The sequence below is a fragment of the Rhinolophus ferrumequinum genome, chromosome 4 (genome assembly GCF_004115265.2).
Source record: "Rhinolophus ferrumequinum isolate MPI-CBG mRhiFer1 chromosome 4, mRhiFer1_v1.p, whole genome shotgun sequence".
Lineage (NCBI taxonomy): Eukaryota > Metazoa > Chordata > Mammalia > Chiroptera > Rhinolophidae > Rhinolophus > Rhinolophus ferrumequinum.
Genome location: NC_046287.1, coordinates 68,747,441 through 68,768,022, shown reverse-complemented (window position 1 = coordinate 68,768,022; position 20,582 = coordinate 68,747,441). Strand labels below are relative to the sequence as shown.

Here is a 20,582-nt window from a genome sequence, read left to right as displayed (position 1 = left end):
ATAGCCCTCCTGTCATTCTCAATCCTTTCCTGCCTTGAACAATAAATTATATGTTTAGCTATAAATGTGAATTGAGGGTGGATGGATTGTGCTGATCCATGCAGCATGCACCAGTTTTGCCTCAGTGCTGGCAGCTGGTTATGGACCAGAGAGGCTCCACAGGCAAAGAGAAGGTCCACGGGCCAGGGAGCCCACACTTGGAGCTATGGAAGAGATCTAAAAGGTCAGAAAGTCCAGCATACATACATTAGAATCATCTGGGTGATTTTTTTTTTTCTTATTGGGCAATATTGGGGAACAGCGTGTTTTTCCAGGACCCATCAGCTCCATGTCAAGTTGTCGTTTTCAATCTAGTGGTGGAGGGCGCAGCTCACTGGCCCACGGGGGACTCGAACAGGCAACCTTGGTGTTATGAGCACCGTGCTCTAACCACAGAGCAAACCTGCCACCCGATTTTTGTTTTGTAATGACTCATGCCTGGTCCCTCCACATGGAAATTCTGATACACATGCTTGATTAAGAAAGCCCAATCTTGACCATCCACCTACACTTTACGGGATGACAGAACAGGTAAGTGAAAGACCACTCTACAGTGGCCTGCTTAAGTTAATTTGGCTGGTGTTGCAAAGCTAGTGAAATAGCCCCAGTCTCCCAATTTCCAGTGCCTGCTGGGACACCCCCCCCCCCGCCCCCAGTCTTAGACTCAGACCTAAGCTGTGCTGATGTAACCACCTCCTCCTATGACAACTTTCCTCATCAGCCCCCTACATCTCCTGCTTCCAATACGCTAACATCCATTTGTAAATTAGACCTCCCACTAGGCCTGGCCTGGACATGTTTGTTTTCATGGATATTCATTCCTTCACTCAGACTTGAGACTGACACTCCAAACCTGCCATCCACTGGATGACACTTTTTTAAAACCCATTTCAAAACAAAATTACTCCCATAGCTCAGTCAAAAGTAGTTCAATCCCTAAAGGTATTCCATCTAGCATCTACACATCTGAGGCTATGTAGCTCTGATTACCTGAGACTTTACAGACTTATTCATTTTGGGACAATAAACTGTGTGAGAGAGAGGGGCCGATAACATTTTGTTCAGGTTGGAGTTAAATATCTTTCCGTGGCAGTACAACAAGAAGCCCATGGGAAAACACTGATAAAGCTGGCTCCACGCCACTGTGGTTTCTTGTGCAAATGGATATTATAACCCCATCTCTATCTTGCCTATTAATGCCACGTGGCTATGGCAAAACAACAGGTTAACATCTCTCCTGGCTCAGGAAAATCTACACCAATGCAAAGTGTACTGAACAACTGTTTTTCTCTGTTCCTTCGGTCCCATACCCTGCTGTTTCTATAGTATCCCCTTATACTTACCCTGTGAGTTATCTGAAACAAAGGGACCAATGTACACCAAAGAACAGTAAATTTCTGTTTGATATGTTCAGGTCAGGGGATGTTATGGTTAATATGAAGTTACTGTGTAATCCTACTTTAACATTTAAGAAGTACTTCAAGATTTTACAATGTCTTAGGGTTATATTAGTGAGGAATTCCACTACATTCATGTGAGCTAAAATAGCATTCTGAATATAATAGCATCAGATAAGAGTTTCCTTGGGTGTTTAGTGATATTTCCTAGCAAAGAGGGACGAGGGACGTTCTGTCTAATGAGTCACCCAGCTTGGAGAAGAGGGGCAGCAGTCTTTTCCTGCAGCTGCTAATGAATGAGACTGCCCCTGAGCCGCCAATACCCCCACCCCACCACCACCACCGCCGCCGCCGCCGCCGCCGCTCTGCAGAGAGCAGGCCAGAGGCAGGAAAGCCGATGCTTCATGGATGGAGGCTGAGCTATCACGCACAGCTCTCTCCAATGCAGCCTGATAGCAGGTTTCTCAAGATGAGATGACAGGTGGTCATTCTCAAATGCAAACTTCCCACCCTCCCTATGAAAAGCTTAAACATTAAAAAAAAAAAATTCTATGTGGTTAACTAGGAAGGAAAAATGACAGTTTCTTGCATGAGTACTTTGCTGTGTAAGTCATGTTTGCTGAAGTACCCAGATGCGAGATCTGCTCCAAGACCTGTGGCTGCAACTTTTCAAGATTTGCGGTAAGAAGGTATTTCATCTCAGTTTAGAAGTGTTTTCACTGTTTGGTTCTTAACACTACTACTACTACCAAAAAAAAAAAAAGAAAAGGAAAAATAAAACAAAGAAAAGCACCCAAACAGGGTGGGTTTTAGCTATACTACTAAGCTAACATCATACCCAAAAGTTAGCTCACATACGTACATTCTCTGTCTTTAAGTTCATTTTCGGGAAGATGGGAACAAAGGCATAGCCTCTGATTATCAAGGACTGATAGAGAAAAATGATCTACTACAGATTTTCAGCAGGCATTTCTTATTTAATGAGCCCTCACTGATCTTTGAGGTGAGGGCCTACTTAATTCTGCAATGGCAGAATTAACACCATCCATTAAAAAAAAAAAAAAAAAACATGTTCCTTTTCGTTGCATATATCTGCAAATATACTAAAAATAAATGAATTATACACTTTTAATGAAAGTGAACTGTATGGTATGTGAACGATAACTCAGTAAAGCTGTTAAAAATGTTCTCACTTTTTTCGACAACAGTGTAAAAATAATCACAAACAAGAAAAAAAAAATTCCTAGTTTGCTTCATAAGCCATGGTGTTGATGTCACCCAGATAACGAGGTTTGCCCTGGTGCTTTTCAAGGTCTGCTGAGATGTGCTTTTAGTTAGCTTCTGTGATCACAACGACAGGCGCGACCAGGACCGAGGGCAGGGCTACCCCATCAGCACTCACTTAGAACAGGGGCTGATCACAGTCGGTGTAGGTGGGTAAACCAAGGCAACATTCACTCGTTCGCTGCCGTTCTTGGGGCAAATGATCTCTGCCACTCCTTCTGGTCTGGGCTGACTCAGCAGCTCCCCTGCAGGAGGAGAGAGGAAAATGCATTAATATGATTTGCCTTCAAAGATGGGACCACTTGATGGAGAAATACAGCACTTGCTTGGGAATGCGGAGGCAGGGAGAAGGGCAGGTAAGAAGGATCCACAGAGAATGGATGCCAAAAACAAAAACGCCACCAGAACCATCAGCACTGGCTCTGCTCCCACTTGCACTGCTGAATTCTCATCTGCACCACCGTGGAGAACGTTCTAATGGTTGCGGCAGGAAGGCCACCCTTCCAGACAAAAATTGCATCTGCCACTATTCTCATCACCTTCCTTTTCATACTGACTCGGGAGATCTTTATCTACATGTGGCAGCAAATTGAGCCAGGATCCCCAGAGCCCAGAGGCGCTGGGGCTGCCAAGAAGGTAGGTGTTCATAATTAGAATGCAGGCAGATGCGATGCAGGCAGGCTTAGCAATTTTTCAACAAAGCCCTGCATAAAAGACCTGGAAACGCAGCAGACTAAAGGTGTTATCAAGGTAAAAAGCTCAGCTTCATACTGGCAAGAGGATTTCCTGGGTAGATTTGCATGCAGATTTGAAAAGGCCAACAAAATACAATCTTATGGGTAATGGGGTCCAGTAAAAACAGGTAATTAACTTAATGGATTATCACAATACCCCAAGGATATCTGCATACTCTGCATGCCCTAGATATAATCTATCTCCAACTAGATCATTAAATCCCTAAGTGCAGTGATGACTTCTGTTCCTTCGTTTCCTGCCCCTTGTCCAGTGGCACCCCGCCCTTTCTCTGCTCCCATGGCCAGCACGGTGCTCTCATTCAGAGAGAGTTCAACACATTGCTCCTGGCTGATGATGGTACACGTAGTCATTCTTGCCTAAATCCCCCTCTTTAATAAACCAAACCAAGGGCACGAAACGTATGCCAACTGAGGAAAGATGCTACTGAAATGAAAAAGTCAACTCTATGGTAGCCATCACTTGTATTACTGATTTGACTTTCTAAAGACCTCAAAGTACACGCTGACATGCGCTAAGACTAAAATCCTTTGCCTCCAAATCCCGTCTCTCACGGCCTCACCTTCAGCAGCACTCAGGCTGACAGAGCACGCCCATGTGCCCCCCGAGCTAACAGCATTAAGCGTGCATGGCACTGCAACTTTACAATGTTCCTCTGAGTTTATCTCATTTTACAAATGAGGAAGCTTATGCTCAGGGAGGGTCTGTGGCATATACCCCAAGACAAGAGCTGGCAAGTGGGAGACCTGGGATGTGACCTGGGGACCCCATCTCTGGGGCACCCCCCTTCACCACCACTTTCTAATACCTCCCAAAGCGGGGACTACTTCTTTATGCCAGAACACATCTCTCCTAGAAGAACAATCTAAAAACACTATTTTAAAATAATGATATAAGCACTGGCATATTTCTACTTTTATGAAAGACATTTATTTCCTGGTTTGAACATTTTTTGCCATGGCTTTGCACAATAGGAACGGGATGTACTCTGAGTTCCTTAGCTAAACTACTGGAAACACCAAATTACTGCAAAATTTAATGTAGCATGATTAGGTTATGCTATAGATACTTGGGTATCAGAACTATACTCCGACACCAGATAGGAAAGGAGCCCAAAATGTAAAAATCAAGTTAAAACTGTAAACATTAAATGTTATCAAAGTAATAAAAAGAACCACAGTAATAGCACGTTAAAGCTAGAATGACACTTGGAAGTCATCCAGTCCAAATACCACTTTACAAGTCAGAAGCTCTTTCAGTTCAACAGATTTGCTCCAAGCCCCATAGAGAGCTGTGCATCTTTCAACCAACCAATCCACCATGAACCACGGGGCTAGAACTGCAACAAGAGGGTGCTGTGAACACCCAGGCCTTTAACACCTCTGGCCCTGGACTGCCCTTCCCTGGTCCCTCACCTGGTATTTCAATTTGTACTTTCTCTCCCAAGATTAACCACAAGAGTTGAACACAGACTGACTGGGCCGCTCTGGTTTCCCCTGAGAACTCTCTCCTGGTTAGAATGTCATGTAGGCCTCAGCTTTCAGCTGCCTGTGTGCCCAGATAACAACTGCAGATGTCAAACCCCACCCCAAGCACCCTTCCCTGGCATCAGCCTGGCACAGCTGCCTTCCTTGCTGGGTATGTTGTAGGTTTTGTGAGCAGAAGTTCAGCTTGCCAGATAATTCAAAACAATTTACAGTAGACTACTAAGCATTGATTATCAATATCCATTAAACCAGCAGTTTTACTATCCCTGTCCCCCACACATCAGACTCCCAGTAACATGCAGGACCAGACACCTGGGTTTTGTATCTAGCAGCACTGCCAGCCACTGAAAGAGCACAACAGTTGACGGTACCAAGATGTTTCATGCATACGAAAAATTCACTTGATGCGACAGAAAAGTGAGCAACAAGTAGAAGGGTTCACAATCTCCAGTACATCTGTGCACGCCGACAAGTGCCAGTATGCTTAGGGTTTAAGAAATGGGCCCCAATGCTAGATTAAGAAAATAACAGAAACAGCTTTTTCCTCCCCCAAAACCTATCTTATCACACGTACGAAGAGTGGTTCATAACATGCGTTACCTACTAAAATAGAAGCTCATCGTCTTAAATTTCTTTAACACAAATTTGAGTTTAACGTACAGCCATTCGTTGAGTATTGAAATAGGGAGACCCTTCTATGTGTGAGGAGCTGCAGGGAACGCAGGGGATACAGGAACCTAAGGCAAGGCCTGTAACGGGGAAGATCTCAGCATCTGAGAAAGTCCAGTGTGCAAAAACAGAGCCACAGTCCTGCATAAGGGATGCCCCCAGGAAAGTCATGTGAGATGCTACAGGAGTAATGAGAAGGGCAGACTAATACTAATCTGCAGAATTGGAAAAGACCTTGAAGAGTGTGGAACATTGACTCAAAAGACCCAGTCACGTTCACGATCAGAATGGGAAGTAATACATGAGCTCTACCTTACCATCAGGTTGTCACATATGTCAAGCTAAAAAAGAAACACAAATTGACCTCAGAAGAAAAAATAATCATCGCAGAAGCAGCTAACATTTATTGAACATTTATTATGTGCTTAATAACTATTACCTCCCTTAGTCCTCACGACAATCCGATGAAGTAGGTACAACTATCATCCTCATAATAGAGAAGTGAGGCTCGGAGGTGTTAAGGATTTGTCAATAGTCACAAAGAGGAAGTGGCATTGCCAGAATTTGAACCCGTGACTACCTGACTCCACTTTTAACCTTTGTATAATACTGTCCTCTGGCCAGGATATTGTCAAGATTAAATTAGATAACATATGAAAAGTGCTCAACATCGTATCTGGCATCTAGTAAGTTCCTGACACTATTATTATAGTGATAAGATTTTGTAGAAGCTTACTTTTCCAAATATATAAAAAATTTACAGTACCCAGGTTCTCCACAGTAAAGCAATACACAAGGATTAGAGCATTAATTAACTATGTGCAAAACACCCCCCATCAGAAATTTGAAAACTATCAAATGAAAAAAATTTAGATTTATTACATGTTATCACTAGTAAAAGCAAATAAAAAAGATAAATCCCAAAGTTGGTGGGAGCTACAAAAAAACAGTTACATTTACAGAAAATATATTTTTATAAAATTTATTTATTTTTATTAGTTTCAGGTGTATGAAACAAGATAATGATTATACACTTACATATCTCACAAAATCATAACCCCTACAAGTCTACTACCCATCTGACTCCGTACATAACTATTACAATACCAGTGATTATATTCCCTATGTTGTACTTTACACCCTATGACTATACATACAGAGGGTGCCAAAAAGATGTATACACATTTTAAGAAAGGAAAAAACTGTATTAAAATTGTAATACTCAATATATATCAATAACAAAAGATGACTACAAGTCATGTTTGACTTCTGTAAGTACAAGAGGTGCTCAAAGTGGTTACCATCAGTGTAATTTTAACAGTTTTCTTTCTTTTTTTAAAATGTGTATACATTTTTTTGGCACCCTCTGTATATATTATTTTATAGTTGACATTCAATTTTATTTTATATTAAAGAAAATATCTTATTGGTAGAGTAAGGAGAAATAGACATGGAACCTGGTATATTTCCTTTTCAGGAACTTGCTTCGAGAAGTAGGTCTTGCTTTCTGACAAAAATTATACAATGATTACTCATACAACACTATTTATAAAATGTTGAAAACTTGGTAACTCTCTCAAATGTCCACCAAAGAGGAAATGATTAAAAACTATGACACATTAATAAGAGGAATTCTCTGTAGTCATTAAAAATTATGAGACTGACATTTCAATGTGGAAATGTAGACCTGGAAGTACATTCTACTTAGATACATAAATTGACAAAGAACACAAGTGACTTTAGAGTGAAACAGGTCATTCAAGATTAAAAGGTCCTGAGGTTATCAGTTTATTTATTTTTATGTTTGAGTTAATAAAAAAAAAAGAAAGAAAGAAAGAAAAAGAAAAGAAACAACTAAAGCATGCCTCACACTGAAGGGAGATGCCAGCTCTAAATGCTGACACTTTCTCCTCTGCTGGAGATTTTTCCATTCATTTGCAGTATACAATGTAATCAGTTTTTCTGAAGATGCAGAAAGTTGGTCCGACAAACAGAACACTACATTCACTGAAGCTGTATCAGGCCACAACACTGTCTCCTTGTGCCCATTAAAGTTGTGAAAAACTATCCTTAATTACTCTAGCTCAAGATTTCTGGCATTAAAATGGCAGCAAACTCTTATCAACTGTTTACCCCTCTGTGGAAGAACAGAATACCAAGTTTTATTATGATTTAAAAACAAACAAACAAACAAAAAAACCAACAGAAGTGAAATGAGATCAACTTTTTCTGTTAATCGTTGGAATTTTCAAATATTGGGCACATAATGAAAATACTAAAAATTTATCATACTTGGGGGGCCGGTTTGCTCAGTGGTTATAGATCAGTGCGCATAACACCAAGGTTACCAGTTCGATTCCCACATGGGCCAGTGAGCTGTGCCCCCCACAACTAGATTGAAAACAACGACTTGACATGGAGCTGATGGGTCCTGGAAAATCACACAGTTCCCCAATAAAAATAAAGAAAAAAAAATTATCATACTGACAACCCAAATCACAACATTAGAAGCCCAAAACATTTCCTTTCAGTGCAAATAAAACCCACTTCCTGATCTAGGATAAAGATCTAAATTATGAACATCCCTCAACATCCAGCAAATGTGGTCTAGAAATGAAAACAATTACATAGGTTCTATGAAGGAATTATCCAGATTTCTTCAAGGCCTCTTGCAGCTCTAATATTCTAAAGTTCACACCCCTCCAGCCCCATAGAACACGGCTGTCTTTTAGTTAAGTGTGACTCTGGATGTAGCTGCAATGAGATCCATGAATGCATGTTTCCCACATCTCCTTGGGGCAAAGGCAGCATCCTCTGAAACCAGTGAGCAGGAGGGTTCCCCACTTTGCAAGCCCTCCAACCTATCAGGGAAAGAAAAGATGGGTGAACTGCCTGGTCACTTTCATATGGAAGGGGAAAACTAGGTAGAGATAAAAGGACACCTTGTCTTCAGACAAAATAAAGCCCAGAAAGCATATACACGGGAGAAGTAAACACTGAACACTAAATGTTATATTTAAAAATGTGCTACTGTGCACACTTAAGAGTCTGAGAAAAGGCGGCAGAAATCTCAACACCTGTTGGTTCCAACATCACCAACTGTTTGTAGACTTGGTTGGCCGTCCTATCCAGTTTCAGGGGAGGGTCCCCCATGCCTGCACTCCATCACCACTGTGCCAACCTCAGGACAACGGCTAAATTAAATAAAATAAATAGACTGGGTTATACTTTTTGGTAGCCTTGATTTAAAAAAAAATATTCCATTGTGTGAAATGGCTTTGGTCTTGGCCCTTTGATTATGAATTATAACTTTTTTAGAAGAGAAAGTGACGTGCAGGAAGTAGTGGAACAACTTTGTGTAAAGAGCAGAAACAGGTCTGGGCTTTCTGTCTCCGAGCCCAGGGCTGTGCCCACCTCTGGCAGCCATCATTTTCATAGAACATAAGTAAAAACTATGCACAATTTGGAAATAATTGTAAAACTTTTAAAATAAATAGGTCATAAAATGTCTTTAAGCATATTTTGTGTCATATTTAAATTAAAGGTGAAGTTTAAAAGTAAATTAAAATGAAAACAAATAAAAGGTAATGCAGTTTTGGAGTTGTCTTTGGAAATTCTACCCTAACCTTTAAGTAAATAGGAGATATCAATAACTCGGAGCCAGCAAAAGTCATCCTGGTATAAAGTTGAGAGAAACTAAAGAGGAAAATCCTATGTTCCCAAGTCTGGCTCTGCCACTGAGTTCACGCATTCATTCAACAGATGCAAACCAACCACCAACTAGTGCTGGACAGGCACCCCACAGACTCTGGGCAAACCGCAAGTAGTAAGTACACAAAGATCCCTGATTTCATGGAGCTTATGGACTAGAAGGAAGAGTAAGAAACCAACCGCATAACTAATGAAAACTGTTACCCAGATCATTAAAATAGGCTAACAAGATGGAGAGTGACTGGGGGTCTTCTTACACTGGGATATCCCAAACAGGAGGTGACATTTAAGCTGAAATCTGAACGATAAGGAGTGAGCCATGGGGAAAACATTCCAGACAAAGGGAATCAATCACTAATGCCAAGTTCTGAAAGTAGGAAGATGCTGGGCTGCCCGGCGAAAAGCCTGGCACGGCTGGATCGTGGGTGAAGAGGGAAGGGGACAAGGAGAGGAAGCAAGGCAGCGAGGGCCAGATCGTCGGCACTTGGTAGGCCAGGGAAAACCATCTGGTTTTCATTCTAAGTGGTAGGGAGCCATGCGCTAGTTTTAAACGGAGTAATGACATTTGATCTGTTTTAAGATCACTCTGGCTGCTGGATAGGGAGGCAAGAAGGAGACTGGGAGACCATTAGGTCTCCATGTAGGAGCCCAGGCAAGAGATGGTGGAGACCTCGTCTGAAGAGGTGACGGGAGAGCTGGAGAGTCTGGACTGTTTACCCCCATATCCAGTTCGCAGTCCACAGGACTTGCCAATGAACTGGATATGGGGGTAAGAGGCAGAGAAGAGCTAAGGATAATTCCAAATCTTGGAGAAACTGGAGGATGGTGGTACTACTTGCAAGACTAAGAAGGTGGCTTGTAGGAAGAGGAGAAATCAAGAGTTCTGACCTAGCCAAGTTAGATTTTTGACTGTTAAGATAAACATGGTGATAGATATTAAGTGAATAATTACATATACACCATGTTTCCCCGAAAATAAGACCTAGCCGGACCATCAACTCTAATGCGTCTTTTGGAGCAAAAGTTAATATAAGACCCAACCCGGTTTTATTTTAATATAAGACCCAGGTCTTATATTAAGTTTTGCTCCAAAAGACGCATTAGAGCTGATGGTCCGGCTAGGTCTTATTTTTGGGGAAACACAGAAATTCTGGATTTGCAATAAAAAGTTAAGGCTAGAAATAGAGATTTGAAAGTAATGAGCAAATAGGTGATACTTAAAGGCAGAAAAGTGTGTGACATGACTAAGGAAAGTAAGTAGGTGGAGAAAGGAACCAAAGACAAAGTCCTGGGGTGCTCCAAATTTAGAGGCTGAAAGGAACAAGAGAGACCAGTTAGAAACTCCCAGAAGGCCGAAGGAGAACGAGAAGAACGTGTCCTCACAAAAGAAAACAAACTCCTTCAAGAAAAGGCAGTGATCAGCTATGCCAAATTCTGCCGAGTGGACAAGCAAGAAAACAACAGAGAAGGGACCTCTGGGCTTGGAGGTTCCTAGAGGCTTTGATAGAAGCACCCTCAGCAGAAACATGGGGATGGATGTCTGACTGAAGTGTTTGCCTGAGTAAAGAATGGAAGGTGAAGAAGTGGAGACCACAACCAGAGACAACTTTTCAAGAAGTTGTGAATTATGCTGTACCTGTCATTTGTACTTTCTGAGCTGGTTATACCACAGCTCAAGGAAACAGTTAGGGAACTAGACTTGTTCATCTGAGTTTTCTCCAGCTCCAGGGCTCCGTGTCTGAACTACCAAAATGAAGGGGTGGATAGACAAAGGAGTGAGTGAGTGAAAGGACGGAAGAATGAATGAAAGATCACAGGCTTAAAATGAGCCCTGGAGGGCCGTGCAATGAACTGCTGTTTTGGAAAGATAAACAGGAAATGTCCAAGTCTTTTCTGTGATGGGATCCACGATAAGAAAGTCATTTGTGTGGCAAATATCTCATTAAAAAAATAATAACAGTGAAATAACATCTGTTTGCTCTTTAAAATAGATTTTTATCAAAAATGTAAAAGCAGGTAAAAATGCTGTAACCACACTAATCAACTTAATGTATATGAAACTGCTAGTCCTAGAGAAACAATAAAAAGTAGTTTGCCTCTGGAGTCAGCCAACCGTAGTTCCAATCCTGGCTAAGATTTACTGGTTGCAATGATCACTCAGGGTCTAGTCAAGAAACAGAAACCCAGAGTGAGGTTTCACATAAACAACTGACTTTTTACAGGGAATTTACTATCAAGAGGAAAGAGAACTCTAAGGAACACCGGAAGGCTGAGGGAGATTATCTAAAGAAGAAAAACTTGGATGTGGGAGGAGCCCTCCCCAAGGCTGAGATTCAGACCTGGTTGGATAGCGTATAGCAGAGCCTCCTGGATGGTGGACAGGTCGGCAGGGTTGCTCCAGGCCAGACTAGTCCACAGTCAGCTGACTGAAGCTAGCAGGGAACTGTCCTCTCTGGGTGCCAACAACATTCCCCAGGATGCTGGATAGGGTACCCATAGATTCAGCAGGAATCTTCCTGCTGGGCCACTGGGAAGTCAGCTGGGGTGGCCACTGATATTGTCTAACACTTGGCCATATATACTCTTAGGAAATTCTAAGATTCAGAGAGAGGTCCCCCAAAACTGCAGGGCTGCTGCACTCTCCCTGACAGCAGAATTTGCTTTAGCTCAATTAGTTTCTCTTGGAAATGAGTCAAACTGATACGGCCAATTAATAACTAGATATATTCTAAGGTATGAATTCCAGAGGCAGCTGCAAAAACTGACACCATCAGAAATTGTGAGCCTCTTCTAGAATTGTGTTTTCATTTCCACCATATAGCCCTGCAATTCTTCAAAATGTCAGAATCCACTGAGGTCTAGGCAATTTAACAAGGTAAAGACATTTCCATCTTCAGCCATTTGTTGAATTCTCAAGTCTAGTTTTAATTCTGAATACCGGGACTTCTTTTTAAAAAAACATTCAGAAATGCCTTTCTGTGCCTTGAAGCTCTGGGGACAATTTGTAAAGTCTTACCAGTGAGAGTACAACCAGAAGCATGCCAATAGGGTTCTTAGAGACGCCCTTGAACGAGGGGTGCAACTCAGTACCCATCTTCAGCAAGTTTGCATAGCCAGTCATCAGACTGCACTAAACAAATTAAATTTCAGTACTTTTCAACTTCTTCCCAACATCCCCCAAAGCTGTGGGAGTGGTGACAGGTACAGATAGGAGGGGGGAAAAAATCACACTCTTGAGTAAGTACTTCTGTGGCTTACACCATGGTGCTAACCTGTGAAGTCCTCAGACTCACCTGATGAATAATGCAACTGAAGTCCCAGGCAGGCCCCATACTGGGCACAAGTGACTGAGACCTTTAATTTTTCCTTTTATGGTATCTGGAGCAAACAAACTGAGCTTTTCCTTGTTTAGTCCAATTCCTGACAGAAGATGATTGTCCTAATGGTAATGTTTGCTTATAATTACATAAAGTTTTTTTGTTTGTTTGTTTCAGGGACAGAAGGAGGTGACTGAGTATCTCAGGTATGCTATGCCAAGAGGAGCGGCATTTGGCCCATGGGGTCCCTCCCTGATAGATAACCACTCAGGTGTCTTCTGGATCAAAAGAGTTATGACCTCAGATCACAGCACCTCTTCCAAAGCATTTGGCCAAAGTTCAAGCAAGGAAAAAAAATCTAACAAAATTTCTTTTCAAACTTCTGCCTGAGTTTAGTCACGTCGCTCACATTACAAGTGGACACCTCCCTTTCTTCATGTCTCTTTTTCTTTCTTTTTTTTATTCATACACACAGCCAATCCTCTGCACTATCCTTTCCTACGACTTCCTCATTGAAATTGCCTCCCTTCAGCCCCCATTCCATCACCTGCAGTGGAACAAGAGCTCCAGCCACCTCCTCCAGGCTGCTCTTCTACCTAGACTTTCTCCACCTGCTGAAAAAGCCTCAGGGTCTCCAAATCTTCAGGTCCCTGAGAAGTTTCCTTTCACGAGTGTTCTTCACAGCATTGGGATAAGATGCCAAGTAGAAACTTCGGGAAGATTCCACTTTGAAGTGTGAGGCTCCAACAGACACAAAATGAATATTCCTGGGGGCCAGAATAAACATCCGGGACCACAGGTGAACCTGGCTCATGCGGCATTTATTACTATTAATATTAATATGTAGGAGAAATTATTCCAGGGAAGCCGCAGGAAGCTGAGGTTCCTATCAGGAAGGGCTTTGTTTTGGGTTCTGAGAAAAAGTCAACAGCAGCAAAATAAAAGAGTGTTTTATATCACAGTTCTTTATACTTGCTGTTCTCAGCATCTTCGTCAGTTCCATATTAGCCCAGATAATACACAAATTGCCATAATGCGAGACATCCTGTCTTCAGATTCTGTATGAGATTTCCCTAGAATGTCTAAAAATGAACCACCCTGTTGTATGCTAGAAACAAAGAACTACAAGGCACACCACTTGCAGCTTAAATGAGGTGGTTTCAGGACAAGAAAGCATTCGTACCAATGGCAAGCACACTTGCAAAACTCACTACCCATGCAAAACTCACTACACTTTAGACCAAGGGCTGGTCTAAAAAAGTGTTGACAAATGCAGGCAAGTAAATCCATAGTGGGACATACTGTGAGAAAGTCAAGCTTTGTGTCGGAGGCTGAGTCTGGGCGGGCAGGCGAGGCTTTCTACAACACTATTCTCTTAGTCATGACAAAGACATGAAGTGAATGAATCATTCATATACATACATATATTTCACCGGAGTCATGATCCGGAGTGAATTGATTGGCTGCTGGTTCAGCCCAATCTATTCCATAATGGCTTGATATACAAGGACATCCCAAGGAAAACGCACGTGAGAACTTCTACCATCCTCTCCTCACTGACTCTTAAAAGGTCCGATATAGTATGACCCCAGCCAAAGCTGCGTGGGCGCAGAGAGACAGCTTGCTCTGCCTCTTCCCGTCATTCATTCATCCCACCTCGCCTCGCCTCAGACGCGTGTGCCTGCCATTTGGCTCCATTTTCACTGCTAAGGGTTTATATAAACACAAATCCACCCAAGAAAGGAAAAATATTTCCCTTTTTCCTGCTCTGGATAAAGTTCCAGCAGACTTGGCTGAGGATTAGACATACTCCACAGATCAAAGTGTGTTTGGGGGAGAGAGAAGGAGGGAGGATCCGAGCCCAAACCCAACTGCCTTCCCTCTCTCAAAATGCAAGTCAGGATTATAAAAAGCCCTCACTGCTGGACTGGAGTGCTTTCCAAAGGCTACTCTTTATTTAGATAGTCTGTCACCTATTTCTTACTGGAAATGGTTCCCGGCTCAGAGAAGTTAATGCAGACAGCATAAAAGCATCCAGACTCCAAGTGTCTCCCTCCCACATTCGTTTTTCTTTCAATTGAATATGGGAGGAACTTTTATGACTTGAACTGAAATCTGAAATGCTGGCCCAGAAGCCTTATCAAAATCTACCTGACTCTGAAATACCCCAGGCGCCATGTGAAGTCCTTAGAAATGATCAGAAACCATAGACTCCTCATCTCCTAACAAGGAAGAGAAGAATTTCTGCAAATTCATTTTTCTCTGAGGAAGGGAAGGAGGAGGAGTAAGGTCGGGCTGGGCAGGGGGATCTGAGGTGCCCCTGCAGGGTCTGGGAGACAGAGAAATCCCACAGACTTAGAGTTGGACAGGACTGCAGCGCCTGCAGGCTAGACAGAATCTTGACTTGGTTCAACTTCTTTATTTTGCACATGAATAATATCTCCCACATGCATAAACAAGCTGTACCAACGAATGTGTTCCAGCTGGGTCTTCTCCCAACAGAGCTTTCCTTTATCTACTCCCCCTACCCAAGTTGCATTCCCAGAAGACCCAGCCTGGACTTGAGGACACTTGAAACACACAAAAAGCATCTATGATGACTTGAAAAGCACTAAACCGCACGAACAATCAAAACTCAGTACTCCTTAGCCTCTACAACCTCTTAAAAGTTGTAACTGCAGACAAGAAAGAATTCTTCATATTTCAGTTGCACTCCACCTGCAAGCTGATATAGCTGGCCTCCAAACTGAAGCCTACACACAGACAGACAAAGAGGAAAACATAATCATGACAGCACTAAAGCTAGTTAGAAAGTATGGGATCGCCAAATAGAACCAGCCTCATCACAGGCAAGGGCAGCACCATGGAGAAGCCACTTCTGGAAGCCTCTTCTGGAAGCCCCAGGGAAACAAACCACCCTTGAACTAGGCCACTTGCCTTGCCAAGGCCTCGGTTTACCTCCAGTCCTGAGCTCTGGCCTGACTATTGGACCAAGATTGAACTACCTATTAAACATCACCACTTGGATACCGATGTGTCCAAAATCAAACTCTTGATGCTCAACTGGCCCAGCCCCCAAAGTGACTCCTTTCCCAGGCTCCCCATACCCATTAATGTCCCCTGTTCTTCCAGTTACTTTGGACAAAACAACGTGGAGTCATGTTTCCCACCTTTTTTCTCTCACACGCACACTAAATGCATCAGCACATCTGTCGCTCTACCTTCAAGTCCATCTAGCATCTGACGACTTCCTCAGCTCCCAAGTCTACACCAGCACCAACTGCTTCTAGCTGATCCCTTGCCCCCGTCTCTTCCCCAATGAAGCCAGAGGGGTCCTAGTAGAACACAGATCCGCTCATGTTAGAACCCTCCAACACCCCCTTTGTCATTCAGAACGACAACCCCCAACAGTCCACAGGGCCCTGTGTGATCTCTTCCTGTCTATCTTCTGCCCTCACTTCTTCTTCGTTTTGCTGTAGCCTCACTGGCCTCCTTGCACAGCACACTCCTACCTCAGGACCCGCTCCTAACCTGAGCCCCCACCCCCACCCCCACTCCCCATACACATTTCATTCAGGTCTCTGCTCAAGTATCACCACCTCAAACAACACTTCCCCGATCACCTATAAAATAGCACCCCCATCTCCAGGTCACTCGCTTTAGTTTTCTTCACAGTGCTTCTGTCCGCCTGACAGATTGCTCAACAGTGTGTCTCTTCTCCTGGAATATAAGCTCGAATGTGGGGATTTCTCTTGTTCACTGTTGGATCCCAAGCATCCAGAACAATGCCTGGCACACAGCAGGCCCTAGTACATGGCAAATAACTGAATCCATCACTCGATGAATCCATACCTTGCGCAAGGCGGCCTCTCAGGTTCCCTCAGGTCTGTGGTTCCAAACCTGACACTGGTGTGGGACGCAGTCAGGCCATTAGGGACAAACTCTACAGCCTCTTCTTCTGAAGGGGACACAATGCCCAGCGAGAGTAGGTTCCCAAACACCCCTGCACAGCACTGCCTCCCCCACATACTAGACCAAGAACAAAAACCAGAAGCACTGCAGGAAGTCACCGCGCCATTCTGTCTGACTTGATGCTTCCATCTTTGACAAGCTAAAGAGAAAGTCACATGAAAGTCAAGATCCATTTGGGGAGATTCTCATGCAAACATCTTGAAATGTTTTTTAAGTTTTGAAGATTACATGGCTCAGAGACTCTTTAGGAAAACCTGTAGATGTAGCTAAAAATGCCCTCTTCTGAACTGCAGTTAAAAATGGGTTATTTGGAGAGTGCTGGTGGTGGCAGCGGTGGGGGTAGGGGAAGCAGAGGTACCACAGACTATTTAGTGCTCTGGGTGTGGGGTAGATTACAGCTGAAATATCTTAGCACCCCCTTACCCGCCCCCCGCCCCCCCACTCACACTTCTTTCCTCAGTCTCGGAGTTTTGCTCAGTCAAGCACTGATCAGCAGCCTGCTGGGTTCTCCAGGGGCCCCTGTGAAGATCTCTGGAGGTCTCTCTCCTCTCCAGTCCTGTGTCCTGCAAACTAGTCAGCTTGGTCTCCTTAACCAGGGCTTCTGCTGGGCTCTGCCTCATTTCCCCTTCTCTGCACCACAGCCTGGACACTCGCAAGGCACTAAGTGGGGGCAATGGTGGCGCTCAGATCATTTGCTTTCTGTAGCTCACGAGCATTGTCTTTTGTTGCCTGATGCTCAGTGTCTTGAAAGTCATTGTTTTATATATTTGGCTGTTTTGTTTGTTTTCAGGTGCAAGAGTAAATACAGTCTATCTTAGCTGAAAGTAGGAGAGTGAGTATAGGTTTTGAAGTACTTTTCATACTGTGAATAAAATAGTTTCTTTCTAAATGGTAAGCCCATCAACAAAGTTAAAAAGTTATACTCTTTTAAAGACAATTAATGAAAAGACAAGACACAGACTGGGAGGAACTATTTACAAAGCACATATCGGATAAAGGACGACAGCCAGAATATACAAAGAATTCTCAAAACTCAATGAGAAGGAAAAAAATAACCTAATTAAAAAAAACAGATGGGCAAAAGTTTGAAGAGACATTTCACCAAAGAAGGTATACCGATGGTAAATAAGCACATGAAAAAATGTTCCACATCATCAATCGTTAGGGAAATGCAGACAAAACCACAATGAGTTGCCACTTCACCCCTATTAGGATGTCTAAATGGAAAAGGCTGACCTAACCAAGTGTTCGTGAGGATGTGGAGAAACTAGAACTCTCATACACTGCTGGTAGCATTTCCTGAAAAGTTGAAACATACACCTACCATGTGGTTCAGTTATTTACTCCTAGATACTTACCCAAAAGAAAGCATGAACCCACACAAAGACTTCTACATGAATGTTCACAGCAGCTTCATTTGAAGTGGCCAAAAACTAGAAGCAACCCAAATGTCCATTAAAGGTGAGCAGATAAATTGTGGTATATCCACACAATGAAATACTACTCAGCAATACAAAGGATGAATCATACATATATGCACCATAGATGAATCTGAAAATTATTATGTTGAGTAAATGAAGACAGACCAAAAAAGGGCCCATATTGTATGATTTCATTGTATACAACCTGAGGAAATGCAAAGTAATCTATAGTGATAGAAAGCAGATCAGTGGTTGCCTGGGGTAAGGGTGGGGAGTACGAAGGGACAGGAGTGAACAAGAGGAAACTCCTGAGGGAGACAGATTTGTCCATTATCTTGATTGTGGTGATGGTTTCATGGGTATGTACATATGTCAAAACATCACATTATATAATTTTAAATTGTGCATTTTACTGTATTCCAATTATATCTCACCTACATCTCAATTATATGTCAATTAAAAATAATACCCTATAGTTAACCAAAAACCTAAACTATTACTGAGAAACACCAACTGGTGTTACAGCATGATCACTCTTCCCAAGAAATGAAAGGTTTGACAGATATTCAGGAAAGACAAATTTCATTTACCATATCCCGTGAGCTTCAAGCTAAAAAATCAGTGAATCTCACAGATCAATCCATACAGGGCAGAAATGCTATATAAGCATGTATCTTTTACTAAGATTCTTTTTTTCAGCTTATACTTATGATTATTTCATTTGTGCCCCACTGTGACATTTACAAAAACTATACTGTATTAGATGAAATTCAAGCTGAAGCTATATTTGACCATGTAGAAACTTCCAATATTAATAAACTTCCAATATTAATACTAGATACTGTCTAAAATTAATAATAATTGGTAGGTGACACTACCTACCAATAGCTGCTAAATTAATAGGTCAAAGTAGGTTAAGATAATTGATGGTTATGAACTTTCAAGGACGAGCAATAACATCTAAACACACCAATAACTGATGAAGGGCATGTTAAGGCCGACACATTGGGTAGGTCAAGGTAACACACGTGGTAGGGAAGGTCAAGGTAAACATACTCCCACCCACCTCTAATCAACTAGAGACGTGTAAGCTTGGCTTCTTCCGCCTCCTCTTCCACCTCAGGAAAGTACTCTCTGCCTATTGCAAGGTTCAGAGTATTACAGCTTAGATGTAAGTTTTAGTTCTTCCAACAGTATCCCAACAAACTTCCAGGAGAAGACAAGGCTAAGGATGAGAACAGATAAGGATACTGGTTCCTTGCAGTCTTGAAGCACAAAGTAATCTAGTGGCCCACTCACAAAATAAGCTCAAAATAGCACCATCTTCTCTCCATGTAGACCGGAAACTACCTGACTTTTGATATAAATGAACAAAAAAAAAGAAAAGGAAAACTATCATAATAATCCCTATCCTCTATGAGAAAATCTATCCTGGCTTTTATGGTGGGGAAGGGGGACGCTCCTTATTTCTTGAACTGAGAAATTATACCAAATTATACCCGAGCTCTTTAATTGAAGCCTATTCGTGTCAGAGGTTATTAGTTTCATAAAGCCATCTGAAACAAAAAGTAGAGGCAATTGCCAACCTACTAACATCTAACTTTCAAAAATAATAAAAGGCCCCATTCCTCTTAACAGTGATGTTTTGTGACACCTAAGCAAGCCCACTGTTGCCCTATATCTTTGGTCCTGACTGCAGCCATGCCCTGATGTCTAAATGCAACCAGCTGACCTCACCAAGTGTTGGTGAGGATGTGGAGGAACTGGAACTCTCATACATTGCTGGTGCATTTCTTGAAAACATATACTTACCATGTGATCCAGCTATTTACTTACTCCTAGATATTTACCTAAAGGAACGTGAGAGCTCTTAGGCCTCTCCAGTTTTCCTCCTCACTGTGGCTCCCTTTTCTAACCAGACTTCCTCACCTATGCATTCCACTATGGACTGAGAGTACCAAGGAATTACAGCCACCAGTACTCTTTCAGAATGCTGTAAGTTACAGGGGCTTTGGTGGTTTGGCCTGGAAGCAAACCAGCATTCAAAGCATCACTGATTCAGGGCTGTGTCTTCTCCTTTAGAGTCGACAGACAAAAAAGGAATTCTTGAAATACAGTCCTTTGTAGGTTAAGAATAATCCTTATAAACCCATTGCAAATTTTCTCTCACTACCCTGCAAAATGTATTAAAGGGGACTTTTGAGACACAAGCAATGTCCCACATTATAGGTCAACCATAGATGACATCAGTCTTTTATTCCTAGTTCGTTGCTCAATGCACCCCCAGATTTTCTGCAATGCAAGAGCTACAGAGATTTCTAAGGTTCTGGGGGGGGCAGGAATCACAAAGAACACGAGTACTCTGACAAAGTTTGAAATCTGGTTCTCCATCTATCCACTGCGTGACCTTGCAGAAGTTACCTAGTCAGTCTGAGCCTCATTTTTCTCATCTGTGAACTGCGGACAGTACTGTGTTTCCCCGAAAATAAGACCGGGTCTTATATTAATTTTTGCTCCAAAAGATGCATTAGG

At 42.4% G+C, this 20,582-nt stretch overlaps 1 protein-coding gene across 5 annotated transcripts in view; it reads right to left on the bottom strand.

Moving 5' to 3' along the window:
- Positions 1–20,582, bottom strand: part of MFHAS1 (multifunctional ROCO family signaling regulator 1) — a 67,334-nt gene that overhangs the window by 10,396 nt on the left and 36,356 nt on the right. For 4 of the 5 annotated variants that reach the window (XR_004422861.1, XR_004422860.1, XR_004422859.1 and 1 more), the window contains exon 2: positions 2,839–2,965. Coding sequence is in view for 2 of the 5 variants with exons in the window: in XM_033104539.1 (XP_032960430.1) it covers positions 2,839–2,965 (127 nt within the window). In the remaining 3 variants the exon portion in view is untranslated. Of the gene's footprint in view, positions 1–2,838; positions 2,966–8,008; positions 8,491–20,582 lie in introns of those variants that run through there. The other variant, XM_033104538.1, reaches the window with a different exon arrangement.